This window comes from Crotalus tigris, unplaced genomic scaffold, assembly GCF_016545835.1.
Source record: "Crotalus tigris isolate CLP2741 ecotype Arizona unplaced genomic scaffold, ASM1654583v1 scf7180000018299.754606, whole genome shotgun sequence".
Classification (NCBI taxonomy): domain Eukaryota; kingdom Metazoa; phylum Chordata; class Lepidosauria; order Squamata; family Viperidae; genus Crotalus; species Crotalus tigris.
In genome coordinates this window covers 487,872-501,976 of record NW_024096930.1, presented here as the reverse complement: position 1 = coordinate 501,976, position 14,105 = coordinate 487,872, and the positions used below count along the sequence as shown (strand labels likewise).

At 39.4% G+C, this 14,105-nt stretch overlaps 1 protein-coding gene across 1 annotated transcript in view; it reads left to right on the top strand.

Moving 5' to 3' along the window:
- Window positions 1-662: 662 nt before the first annotated feature.
- PTCH2 (patched 2) overlaps window positions 663-14,105 on the top strand; it is a 63,851-nt gene continuing 50,408 nt past the window's right edge. Inside the window, exons 1-2 of the mRNA XM_039349619.1 lie at window positions 663-1,445; window positions 2,674-2,866. Of these exons, the coding sequence (XP_039205553.1) occupies window positions 1,305-1,445; window positions 2,674-2,866 (334 nt within the window). The 5' untranslated portion in view covers window positions 663-1,304. The remainder of the gene's footprint in view (window positions 1,446-2,673; window positions 2,867-14,105) is intronic.

Below are 14,105 nucleotides of genomic sequence, written 5' to 3'. Positions count from 1 at the left end.
TCAATACGGCAGAAAATTGGTCATTGACATACGGTTTGATTTTGGAACCGTCAAACTTGGCGGAAAGAGACAAAAGTGATAAGATAGTTGTTGAATGCATTGGGTTAATGAATGTCTGTACTTTCCCTTAAAAAAAAAATAACAAATTTAGGGATAAAGATCTCATACATGCAGACTGACTTTAAGTTCTAAGTGGGACTCAATTTCTTTTGGAAATTTCATAGCCATCCCTGTTGACTCACTCCTTTTCTGGGCCCGCAGAGTTTAGAGAAAGCACTTTTTGTCTGTAGGGAAATCACAGTCTTCTATACATGATTAAATCCTTCCTTTTGCTTACAGATACTACGTAACTCCTGATGTAAGCACAGGACGTTTGCACTGTATTTTGTCAATTACTTACTTAATCATTCCTTCCAGTCACCACTCTCCAGGGACCATTCTTTCTCTTGTACCTCCTAGTTAGTTCCAATTTTGAGTCACCTATACTTTTCCTGAAATCAGTCAAGCTCCCCTTTCCTTAAACTAAAAGGTTTATTCTCCCCCCCCACTCCAAAGTTTCTCGCCCCCCCTCCCGCCCCTCAAGTTTGCAGCTGTCTGGATGTATCCGAACGTCCGCTTGCAATTACAAATAAAGGAGCTCGTTTGGATTGGGGGGGGGAGAGCTGGGAAGGGACAAGGGGCAGTATTTGAAAATCTATGGAGCAGAATTCCTGTGTGGAAGGCAAGGCTCTCTCGCTCCCTCCTCCCTCCCTCTGCCCTCATTGATTTGAGGCGGGGAGGAGGGAGGCGGGGGAGGCGCTGCCTGGGTGGTCTCTTCTCTCTCCACTTTGGTGAGCTGTTGCTTAGCAGCTAATAATAGGAGATGTTTGCGGAGTAATTTGCCTCTTCCTCGGCCAATGGGAACTGGAGCACTTTCCCATCAAACCAAACCTTCCTCCCCCCCCCTTTTTCCTCTTTTCAGGATCTCGAAGGAGGCTGTTTGTTCCAAATGTTGGTGGGACGGGTTCCGAGGCGCACTGCACAGCCGGGCACCCGAGCGCTTCTCCTCTCGCCCTCGGAGGCTGCGTGAGTGCTTACTCCCGGTCTCCCACCGCGCGCCGAAGGGCCACGCTGGGCGGCGCCAAGGGCGCATGGGGTGCGTCTGGATGGCCCCGGATTCGCCCCCATAATGTTCGCAGGGGATCCCCGCAGAAGCCATTCTGAAGCCTCGGACCCCGCACTTTTCTCTCGTGGATTACCGCTCTTGGGAAGCCGCCGGAGCTCCCTCGCTTCACGGCAGCACCGTCCTCGTTCGACCCCGCACCATGGCTTCGGGTCAGCCGGTCCCCGGGAGCGGGGGCTTCTTTGGAGAGCTCCCGTCCTCTTACGCAGCTGCTGCCAACTCCGACCTCCTTCGGAGACCCAGCTATTGCCACGCAGCCTTTGCCCTCAAGCAGATCTCCAAGGTAAGGAAGCGGGACGACGGCGCTTTCCCACGGATGGGGAGGAGAAGAGTGGGTAAAACGTGGGGATTCCTCCTCCCCAGGAGCCGTTACAAAGGGGTGAAGGCGAAAGCAGCTCGCGCGGGCGCGGGGACTGCGCGGTGGCGGATCCTTCAAGAGTCTCTCGGCTTCTTTGGGGTGAGAGATGAAAGGAGGAGGCCGGCTCTCGCATGCGTGCTCCGGAGACGGTCTGCTCTGGGGTCCCAGAAGCTTGTTTATTGAAAGAGGGGGAGACGAGACAGAGCCGTCCTGGGGGACTGTTCCTAAATGGGGAGTCAGGAAAGGCCCACTCCCGAAAAGATTCCTGAGAAGATGCGAAGGAATTAGGAACAGGAGGACCCAGGCGCTTGAGTGTGAGTAGGAGGATGGATTTCCCCTAGTCATGTGGAAAGAGAAGTCCTGCCCTGGTCAGGGCTTTGGAAGAAACACTGTGGAGGATCAAGGGAGCCCATGGAGAGAAGGGTGGAAGAGGATATAGCTGACAAATGGGGAGAAAAAGCTTACACCTCTTCTTCTCCCCTCTTTCCCTGGAGAGTATCTGGGAGTTAAGTTGACCAGATCCTTGACCTTCTAGCTGCAGTGAGGCTACAGACAACAAACAAGGAGCTTCAGTTAAGAGCTGTGTTCAGGAGAAAGAGGAGGTGAGAATCCTTCTCTAAGCCATTATCTGGGTGGGACAATCCCACCAAGTCTTAACTGTAAACTTTGCAGTGACTTCTCATTTTTTGCATAGTAGCTGCCCAAAATATAACTATGAATGGACCCATCTTTAGAAGCACCAGTCATTAGTGCAGAAGGCTTTCGAAAACTTTGTATCCTTCAGGTGTGTTAGACTATAAAGCCATCATTTTCAGCCAACACAACCCTAAAATACAATGTGTGAAGATTATGGGGTACAGTCCAATGCATCTAGAACTGCACAAGGCAAAGGGAGGCTGAACAAATTCATATCTTCAAACTAGAAGGGAAGAATCAGCAAGGAGATGAACAAGTTACTAGCAAATAGATTCAATTGAGCCCATAACAGATGACTACACGTAACACCTATGGCCCCAAATCTGTGAGTAGGATTTCACAGGAATGCTTTATTTAAAGATAGTAAATCTTCCTTAACCCCAGTGCTAGCTAATCCTCAAACAGGATGTTCCATGTAAGGAAAGCATTTTGGCTAACTTTCAGTTTTTCTCTCCAGGGTAAGGCTGTTGGCCAGAAAGCCCCACTGTGGCTGCGGGCCCAGTTCCAGGCTCTGTTGTTTACACTGGGCTGCTGGATCCAGCGTCATTGTGGCAAAGTGCTTTTTGTGGGGCTGCTGGTCTTTGGGGCATTGGCAGTAGGGCTGCGAGTAGCCTCCATCGAGACTGACATTGAACAGCTCTGGGTAGAAGGTAAGTTTCTTCCTGGTTGATGTGAATGCTAGGAGGACTACATGTAGCATGGAGTGTGTTAGGAGTGAGACAGAAGTTGTCTAACACATTGGAAGAAAATTTAGTTTTGGTACCAGCAATTAAATGCCTCTGCAAAGTAGATGTTGGCAGACTCCAAAATTCCATGTGGGATGGAAGCATGGAGCTTCTCACTTTCCACCCCTTTTTTTAAGTGACTGATACCAAGCAACAAGTCTATATTTAATCCCTTGGATGTTAAATTTTTCTTCCATTTTGAGGAACTTTATCTCTTGTCTTCAAGATATACAATGAATGTAACAGAAACAAGTGTAGAGTGTGACCATAAAGTATGTTCTACAATCTCCAGAACCATTAGGCAAAATAAATATTTTTATTTAAAAGAATAGTTATATGGGGAATATATACATATATAGGCAATGTCTGTGCAAATCTCATGAGTGCAAAAATGAAAAATAATTGTGCCCTGGTATTGTATATGTGTAAGCTAGTAAAAACATTGCATCAATATTTATTTTTCTATGAAACAATAATTTTAGGACATTTCTTTGAATTACATACTGCATCACTGAAGGTTTTTAAGAAGAGACTGGACAGTCACTTGGCTGAAATGGTTCTCCTGCTTGAGCAGGAGGCTGGACTAGAAGACCTCCAAGGTCCCTTCCAAATTCTATTCTATTCTATTCTATTCTATTCTATTCTATTCTAAATGGCAGATGTTGTAAAAGTATGGAATACAGACTTTCCATGTTTTATGGCAGTTCTCATGGAATTATAGGCAACCACAAAGTAAAAAAATAAAGATGGGTTTTAGTTCAGTTTTGTTTGTCACTTAAGACTGCTCCAGAGATTGTATGGCTAAAAGGTATCCAGAAGGTATCTGTTTTGAAGGTTTCACTAATGAGATGCAACATTTTAGGGACAGTTTTTGAAATTGTGGGAAACCATAGATTTTGATGTTTAGTTATTTAGTTGTTTACTTATTTATTATACTTTGCTTTCTCTTTGAGACATTTCCAAGTTGCTAGTCTGGCATATGAATATATGCCAGACTAGCAACCTATATAGTTTAAGCAAAAGAGTTTTAGTCATCCTTGAGGCCATTTTCTGATAAGAATGAAATCATGGTTAATTTCTAGACTGACTTTTAATCTCCGGTTTGTTCAGTCACATTTAAATTAATCTATTAAAAATGATTTAAAGCAACAAGCTTAAGGAAGCAGATCTCACCCACAATCCAAAGATTTAATGATTTTTTTTAAAGAGACTGTTTGACTCCTGTGCCAGACTTGTTCGTAGGAGTGTATCTGTATAAACCTTTTATTACTATTCTGCACATGTGTGCCTGTGCATGCTCTCTCATTGTAAGTGTGTGCAATTCAGATTTCTATCAGTGAAAATGCATTCCTCCACAAATACAAGTATAATTAAATTGATATTCTTCCCTCCAATATAGTTTTTCTTGCCACCACTTCCTGGTTGGTTCATTACATTATTGATATTCAAACACTGAAATTATCTTTCTGAAGGTGATACTGAAGGAGTGAATAATTACAATCTGCAACCAAGTTGTCAGTTGTACTTTAGTCTGGATACCACTCTCTGGCAACTGAGAATGAATTCAGGTTAAATGCAGCCAGCTCAAAATAATGGCATCATCTAGGAATACATCTTAATTTGATAAAAAAATTGATGCTTTTAGGAAATCCAGCATGTTATCTCTTTTAAAACTGTTGCTATTTCACCCTGATCTTTCCCTTCCATCCACTCCCTTGCAATCTTCTCCCTTCCAACTCCAGGTTGTGCTGAGTTTTCACACCCTGGGACTTATTTATTTATTTATACTTTTTTTTTTTTTTGCAAACAGCCTGGGAGCTTTCCAAGAGCAGATGTTTCTCTGTGATGACTGTCAGCGATCTTTGGCGTTCCACACCTCCTCCCCCCTGCACAACCCAAACTCCCTGTGTGGTCCTAAACTACTCTTGGATTTTGTTCAACAATAAAGGCAACTTTACTCTTCCACCCTCCCACTCCCTTTTAAATAAAACCACACTCACATGAATGCCAGTAAAGTTTACCCACCTGTTTCACACTCTGAAAGGGGATTGGAAAGAAAAGAAAATACCTCAACCTTAGCCTTTTTCTCTCCCCTACTTCTTGCCTCTGTGTGATAGAGTCTCATGGCAAAAAGGAGAACCATCAAAAATCCGCAGCTGTTTAAACATTTAAAGATGGGAAATACCCTTTTTGTAATCAACACATCTTAGTCCAAATCAAGAACCTCCCCCTGAGAACCTACAGAACTGGGTTTGTTCTTAGTTCCTGTTTGGACACTGACAGTTTATGACAAGATTCTTCTTTTTTGCCTGTTCCAGTGTTGAGTTGCTGCTAGCAGGATCTAGGGCTCAGCTTTGAGTGCTGCATTGAAGAGAACCTATCCACAGTCTTAAAAGAAATTCTCACTGATGCCATTTTAATATGCAGTATACTTCTTTCTCAAGACCATAAGTTGTTTATTATCTGGTTGTGCTTGTACTTCAGTGAAATGCAATGTTATCAGTTGATTAGAATTTGCCAGGCACAATATATCTGAGATACATTGTTATGGATAGCTATGTGCTGGGAAATTTGGATACCAAAAAATGGCATACATGGAAGTAAGGGAAGATTGCACCTATATATCTCCTTTCCTGCTTTCCTCCATGTTCTATTCTATAAATGTGGTATAAATCCTTGGGTAGTTAAAACGCAGCTTCTTTCTTGGAAATAAGTACTGATGTGAAAGTGCTTTTTGAATGCTCCTGCATTCTTTTCTGTAGTTATTGTGGGTCTCTTGAATATAAGTTGGTTATCGAGATATTGATTTCTAAATCTATGTTACCAATCCAAATGCCTCCAAACTGATTTCTTATAGTGGTGTGCACAGAATACAAAGCAGGCAAATCTATTTGGGTTCATGACTGAACTTGACATATACGACATCCTTAGTCATCTTTGATTGTTTTGATTTGAGAAAAACCCTAAATAGATGCATCTTGGATAATGAGAGGAAAACGTTTTCTGCATTTCAGAAATTGACAAGGCTGAAACCATAAATAGATAGACCAGAGTTGAAAGTGGGTGTGTTCCCCCCCTCTCTCTTGCTACCCTCTTTGCCCATTCCTTTGTCTTATCCACCTCTTGTTTCCTCATATAGAGGTAATTCTTAAGGGAAGAAGAAATAATTCATGCCAGCTATCAGAACTACTTGCTTCATGGAAATCCTGTTTTCTTTTCTGTACTTTGAATTTCTCCCTCAGTCTTTTTCTCTTCTCTAAACTTTCAGATTTAAATCTGGGCTCATCCACAGATTGAAAGTGGAATGTGGATCTCGGGACACAGATTGTTAACCCTGATCTAGGGAGAGATTTCTTCTATCCTACTGTAGTATAATTCTGTCAGTTCATGTCAGTGGCAACTTCTCAGAATTTATTTTATCAGTATGGATATTACAATGGATATGGGAAACATCCTTCAAACATATCTTCTGCCCAGAACATTGATTCTTAAAGCAGAAAATTATCGGTTTATAGTATCTATGAAAATGGTAGCAGAGACTATGCAAAATAAAGAACTTGGAAAATAGGTATTGTAGAAATCAACATCACATCTGATGTTCTATTTTTCTACTCATCAAAATAATCATGGCTGTCTCCTGTTCTTGAATACTGTTTCTCTTTAGATTCCTTCCATCTAATTATTCTATCTGCAATGTTGTTATAAATTATCCTTCTTTAGACTGTGACCATTCAGAGTGCAACTCCTGTCATTCTTCACCATGATTCCTAACCCACAAGAAGAATACCAGATTGGAAAAGATTTGGTGTAGATACAAGTTGTAGATAAGACCTGCCATCTACACCTGAATTTGGTGCTTTTGGTTTGTATAGAATTGATATGATCTTCCTCATCTAAAGGCACTCAGGCTTTCCCTCATCTTGAGGCATTATTTCTTTACTTCAGAACTGAATGATATGAAGGTAAAACAGTTGATTGGGAATGGTAGAAGGAAAATGTTTATTTAAAAGATTTCTGCAAACTATGCCTTTTAGTCTGTAAGAATGTTTGGGACAATGCAATTGTCAAATTAAATTGATGTTCTTGAACTATGAATGGTTTAAAAGATTTTGAGGTTGTTAAATCTTTTGTGGTTTATTCTGGAAAAAGATCAAACCATTATTTGTTTTTATAAAATAACTTTTTCTGCTGCTGATATCTTAAATGACTCAGAGACAGAAGGCAATACGATATCCTGGCTAGATTCTTTTCCATGGATCTAAAGATACACTAAGTTCTTACTTTTTTTAGGTGGACATTGTTCACCTCAAGTTTTGAGTTCAAATGATTGTCCAATTTTATGCACAGAAATGTGATTTTAGCAGGGAAAGTTCAAGCTTTTTCTTCATAGCTTAGAGATTGAGCTTTCTTCCTTAACTAAATTTTTACTGAAGGGTCATTTTTGGACACATTAAGATATGTTTTCTATGCATTAAAAAATCCTCAGTATATTTTCCAAAGAACTAGTGACAATTAAGATACTGTAAATATATTCCATGAGCAACATTCAGGATTGGCACCTTATAATTAGAAATTTGATAAAGGAATAGTATTGATGTTTGCAAGTATTCTGGAATAAAAACATGTTTATACTACATTACCCCACAAAGACCAGCATTATAAATTTGAATCTTTATTTTTTTCAATCTCTTGCATCTTTCTATGTACTGATGGGTGGGTGGTTATAGCCTAATAATAACAGCATCCTTATTAGAAAAAAAAAACTGGCATGGAATTGAAATCATAAATATATGCTTTTGTTTAAGTTTTGATGAATAAGTATTCAGAGGATTTCTCAAATTTATATACTGTACTTTGTCATATATTACAAGTATTTATTACAATGAGTAATCCTAAATACTTGAACTAAACACTTCTCTGAAAGCTCATGGCATTTTTTTCCACTGGATTTTAGGTTATTTTTTCATGTCACGTGGTCTAGACAGGTTTATAAGGCTCCACTTAGAATCAACTGATGGGAATAGTAGTATTTTCATTCATAAGTAAACTAAGCCTTATTTAACATAAATGTGAAAGTCAAGGTGATAATATTCAGATTGTATTACTTTAAACTACATGTGGGAGCTTGCACAAGTGCTCTTCTGTTTTCCAAACACTCTTCTAGATTAAAAAAAAAGCTTGCATATCAGAAAGAATGCTCTAAATCATTCTTTTCCTTGAAATATTCATTTTTTGTTTGTAGGATTTATTTGTGTGTATGGAAGATTATGTGAATCCTGATCTGTGACATGAAGGGTATAGTCCTGAAACCCATTTACCATCATTTGGTGAGAACTAAGCTTTAAAAAGTGTTTTTTTTTTAAAGCCAATCCCAGACTAGTTACTATAGTAGCATTCTAACAGCTAAAATATTTTATTTTTGAGTTAAAACTGTTAGAATTTCAGACAGTTCACTAACAATGTTTGGATTAAGCCAAAAAGGGATTTATCTTGGTTTATAAAGAATAAGATTTTTTTTCAATTAGTATCTGTTTTTTGGAATTTTAGAGCAAGGAAGGAACCTCTTAATGTTCAGGCACATCAGTGTACAAAATACTAAACACGCCTATGAATAGTACTGATAGTGATCATCCTAACCAGTTTCATACTAGAGAAAAAGTTGATAGTGATGTCAAGGGGATTGGTTAGAAGGCCTTATAGGTTAATCTCTTTGATGGCACTTGCCTGTTGGCGTAGTTATAACCATGGTAGACTGCTCATTAGAGATTAAATCTAAAGCTTGGGGCTTGGAAACAAGCAAGTATTACGGAGGCAAAAGGTCATGGCTGATTTATAGGCCAGAGTGACCTCAAAGAAGGCAGGTTTAATTTTTAACTAGAATGTTTTAGTGTAGCTGGCCGCAGGGCCTTTTTAAAAGTAGCTGCTACTGGATGATTATTCTGGCAGACTAAATGCTTTTATCTTGCATTCCCTAGAGTGTGCAAAAAATAGAAAAAAAATGTGGAAGGCTTTTTGCCCATTCATATTAAGTGGACAAGAACAGAAAAAAAAGATGAAGAAATGCTAGTTACCCAGAGATCTGGAAAGTGCTAGTGAACAAACAGATGTTTATTGTTCGAAAATGGTAGACAAGATTCTTCTGGCTTTGAATATGTTTCCATATCTTGAATATGTCTGGACAGATTAAATGATAGTTGTTGTGTTTCCTGATCCAGGAGTTACATCTGGGTTTTTTTTGTTTTTTGTTTTGCTGTGGATCTTCCTCTTAAATAGGATCATTCAGGATAGATTGATTTTCTTTTACTAGTCAAAATCAAATGACTTAATTAGCACATTAAATAATGGATGAGATGACAACAGATTTTATCCTGTAGACTGGGACAGAACAAATCCTAGATTCAGTTCTAGCTTGGAGACATAGAAAGGGGCTAGTAATACAGGAGCAAGTTAACTTGTGTATTTGAATATATTATGTGACTTGAGGCAGAATAAGAATAAGATTCTAAGATTTGGATATTCCCAGAATATACAAGCCTGACATGTTAACTCCATTCTGTTAATTCATTTCAGTACTGTGATCTAACATTTCTTTATATGATATTCAATGAAGAATGCCTAGACTATTTGAAAGAATTGTGTATATAGAGTGCTGAGCCTTGGAAATAGAAAATATATATTCATTCAGAGAGAGCTGATGTTTGATGGAAGCAGATTTAGCCTGACGCCTCTGCATATGGGATGAATGAAGCTATCTTTGAATTAAATCAGACCACAGGATGTTTGTGATTGGAGATGAACCCCATCAAAGTGGGCAATTTGAAGAATGTTAGATGGGCCATCATATGTTCAATTAGGCTTTTCTACTTTAGCCAGCCTTGTGAACAGATAAATAAACTGTGACTGTGGGGTCTGCATACCTCACTCATAAGAATAAATAAACAAGCCCCCAAGGCAGCTGAATGCAGAGGCCAAGGGGCTTCAATGTATATGTGTAAGTAATATTCTTGGGTGGGCAGCAGAGGTGGGTGGCCTACTGGCTAGCTGAAGACTCTGAATGGTTTTGGTGCTGATAAGAGGGAAGAAGGGAAAAAATCTGAAAAGGGTAGGAGCCATGGGTGAGATGGATGTAATGTACTTCTCATGGTGTTTCACAGTTGCAAAAGAAATTGGAAATAGAACTTGAGATAAGACAACTGACCACATGAGGTATATATCGATCTTGAATAGTCAACATGAAGTTTATTATTAAACAGCAAACTGAAACATTTGCATAAAAACATACCTCAAAATGATGTGAAACATCAGGATCCAGCAAATACCAATTAGGTAATTCATGGAAACAGGCTACAAAGAATTTTCACATATTCTCAAAATTCTATAGAAAGTGCCTTGTTTACAAAAGAAAAGCCAGATTGTTAATTATTTTCTTTCTTATATGAAAGAAGTATCTGCTGATAGGCTCCTTAAATTAGACAAACAATGTATACTCAGACATAGGCCAACCACTCTACTGAAATGACAACTCTCTCACAAAAAATAATTACATGAATTTCTCTTTGTGATCATTTAAGAAAACAAGTTACGTACTTCCATAATCATCTTAGCCTGCATTCAGTATCATTAAATAAATTTATTTAATAAATTTATACAGTCACCCATCTTATATATGTGACTCTGGATCACAAACAAAAATCACATTGTATTGATTGCTGAAAACAGAAAATAAAGCATAATTTTTAAAAATACAAGGGGAAGAAAACATTTTCCTTGCTTGCCAAAAAGTTAGTATTTTATACCTGTAGTACAAAATAACATTAGTGGTATTAATGTCAGAAATAGAATAATGTTGGCAATTAAACCCAATGTTTAAAGACTTCAGGAAAACTTAAAGTTCTCATGCAAAGTAATTATTTATTGCCCCTTACTAACTGCTCTGACAGTTTCCTGAATTGATAGTTAATTCTAGAGAATGAAAGTATTTTCAGATACACACTAAAAATAGAAATATAATAACAAAAAAAGAAATTTGCCCACTGTCTTCCAAATCTGCTTTGTTTTCTATCTTTGCTTTGACATTTGCTCTAAGAAGCATCTTCTAACTGTGATGGCCTGCTTTGAAAGGATCTTTCTTTTCTCAGACTAGCTGAAACTTGCTAGAGTTGCCACTCAGGCTGTTTCAGTTTTCCAAAGAATTGAAGGATTGGGGGAGGAAGAAGCCTTTTTTGGGGGGTGGGATCTGAAGAAGAGAAAAGAAGTAGGAAGGACAAGTTAAAATAAAAATGGGTTCTCTCCACCTTGCTGATCTGCTTGGAAATATGCAATCAAAATTTTAAGACATAAGTGAGGAAAAATGTTTAGATTTTTTTAATGTTATTTTATTGGGAAGGGGCTAACTATAGGACAGAAAATGGAGAGAGCAAAAAGGAGAAAGGAGTCTTATTCTCTGGTCCATTCCCCCCCCCCCCCCGCCGCCTTGGAAAAGTGGTCTGAGTTCAAAAAATTCATTTCTTGCCTGAATGAAGGCAGCAATGTGGAAAAATTTGCCCATTCAGAGGGGGATGAATGTATGTTTCAACCCCACATTAAGTCACATTAGCAGGCAGTGGAGTGCTTAATGTGGGCATTTTTCACAGCGGCCAACAGAGGAGATGATTAGCATAATTAGTCCAGGCAACTCTATACATATGGAAATGCCAAATGCGTAAATGCCAACACCAGTGGAAATTTATGTCAGTGCTGACAAGAGTCTTAGCAGTGAATGGCTCCCAACTGAATCTCTTTTAGCCCTCTTTTTTGGGGGTCGGGCCTTCCCCTCATCTTTGGCCAAAGCTGCTTCAGGCCATTCCTCTCCCCACTCGCCCCCACCGCACTGGGAACCTGAGCCCTTTGCATTTCTGGTAAATAAAGACATTAATTTAGGTCTGGAATAAACAAAAGGGCATGCCAGGCCTGGGGATTGGGGAGTAGGCCTCAAACAGGCCTTTCACTGCTCTTCTTAAAGCCGGATCCCCCGCCCAGCCTGCCAAGCGCTCAGTGCTCCCCCCCCTTGTTTATTTAGAAAGCAGCCTGGCGTCTCTGTCTTTGTCCCATTAGGTTTGTTAGAGAACAAGCATCAGGGGATGCAGCACATCTCCCTCTATCTCAAACTGTTTAGCCCCAAGCGGTTAGCTTAATAGGGTGCCCAGGCACCCTTTCTTCTCTTGATGGAGCCAGCCAAGGAACAGGATCCTGGCTGGATGTGTTTTGACAGCAGTAGGCAGCTAGCGGCCAGCCAGCCTTTCAGAGCAGCCAGGACAGGTAAAAATGGCTCTTTTAGCCTGCCCCCAGCGAGACTTCCTCCTGAGCAGCATGGCTCCTTTCATAGCTGCCTTAATCCAGCTAATCCGCCCCTCAACACTTTGAAGGTGGCCCATGGCTTGTGCATGCTGCTTGCTCTGTGCAGGGGACGCTGCAAAAAAAATCAGATTCAGGGGTGGCTGCTGCCACCACCACCCTGTGTGTGTGTGTGGGGAGGGGAAATTGCCTCTCCACTATCCTGCTTTCTTTTTCAGGTCAGCCAAGAAATCAGATCCCCACATGGAACTAGAGGGGACACAGCTGTCCCCTTGGTCTCCATTATGGCTGCATTATTCAGTTAATTGCTGATAGGAGTAATCATGGATTAAACCAAACATAAACTGTCCGTGCTGGGGCCTTACTTTCAACCTGGCTCAAGTCCAAGTCTATCTAGACTGGTTTTCTACTTCTTATAAGGCAGCTTCTAATTGTTTATTGAGAAGTTTCCTAGTACTGCAGTGAGCGGATATGGGGTAACTTGCCTGCATGAAGGCTTCAACCAGACTTTGGCAGTGCAGAATATTCTTCAGTCCTTTAAAAAAGGAGTTTACAAGTTTCATAATAATTCAAGTCTGTAAACCAAAATAAACCTTATAGGACTGTAGTGAAGACAAAATATGATATAATTCTTCCTAAAAATTGTCATTTGACACATTCTTGTATTAGGCAACAAGTTTATAATACATAGCATTGATATTTAATATTAAGACATATTTTTAGTTTAGTCAAGTATAAAGCAAAAAATGATTCATCATGGATACAACTATTCATAATAACTAATCCTAAGGTATTTCCTTTAGTGATATTTGTTTTTAATTATTGCTTTTTGTTCTTCCTAACCCAATCCAGCAACAGAAATACATGGTGAAAAGGGAGCTTAGGTTTGTGTATGTATGTCTGTCCATCAACTAGATAACTCTCAAAATGCAACAGAACAAAATCAAATCGTTATGGCAGCAGAAATCAGCAGAAAAAGATTTAGCTCTATAATGGACTACATTTAGTCAGGAGTTGTGAAGAAAAAAAAATCTCCAGTGCATCCTGATGGGAGAAGCATTTGGACAGTAGCTTGGATTCCTCCCTTCTAAACTATCCTTCCCCCTTACCATATAAACCAGATTGGAGTGTATGTGCACTCCATAGTGCACACTTGCACACCACCACAGAGGCAGATGCACACGGTGGCAATACATATATAAACCTCCTTAATTAAACCAAACCATCCATCCACAGGAGCACCACATATGGCCTTACTCTGATTAAACTGTCACATCCCACAGAGAGGTGCCACACATATGCACACACCTTTTTTAATATTTGGGAGAAAGCAGATGTTTATACCCAGGGACAAAATTAATTCCTTCATAACAGAGAACAAAATACAGATGTTGCCTATGCTGCTGGTAAAGGATTTGAAAAGAATTCCAGAAACTATGTTCTGCATGCTTTCCCTATCTTATTTAAATTTAAAACATTTGCTTTATTTCTCTTCTAAATAAGAAGGGAAACCAGTAAGAGATGTGTTTTTTAAATGATCTGTTAGGATCTTGCAATGTATAACAATGCATACAGATGTAAATATTGTAAATTAGTATGAGACTACTCTCATCGCTTTTGGCCTATAATTCTCTAGATTCCAGCACAAAACATTTGTGCACAGTTATAGTTGTAATATCAAAAAACCTTTCCAGGCCCCAAAAATATTAAACTCCAAAAGATGTAATTGAAAAAAATGTACAAGGTTTTTAAATTGTAAAAAGTAAGCAAGCTAGCTAAAACCAGGAATAAAGAGCAAAAAAGAATATGTTGGTTGCAGATACTTGAGGAC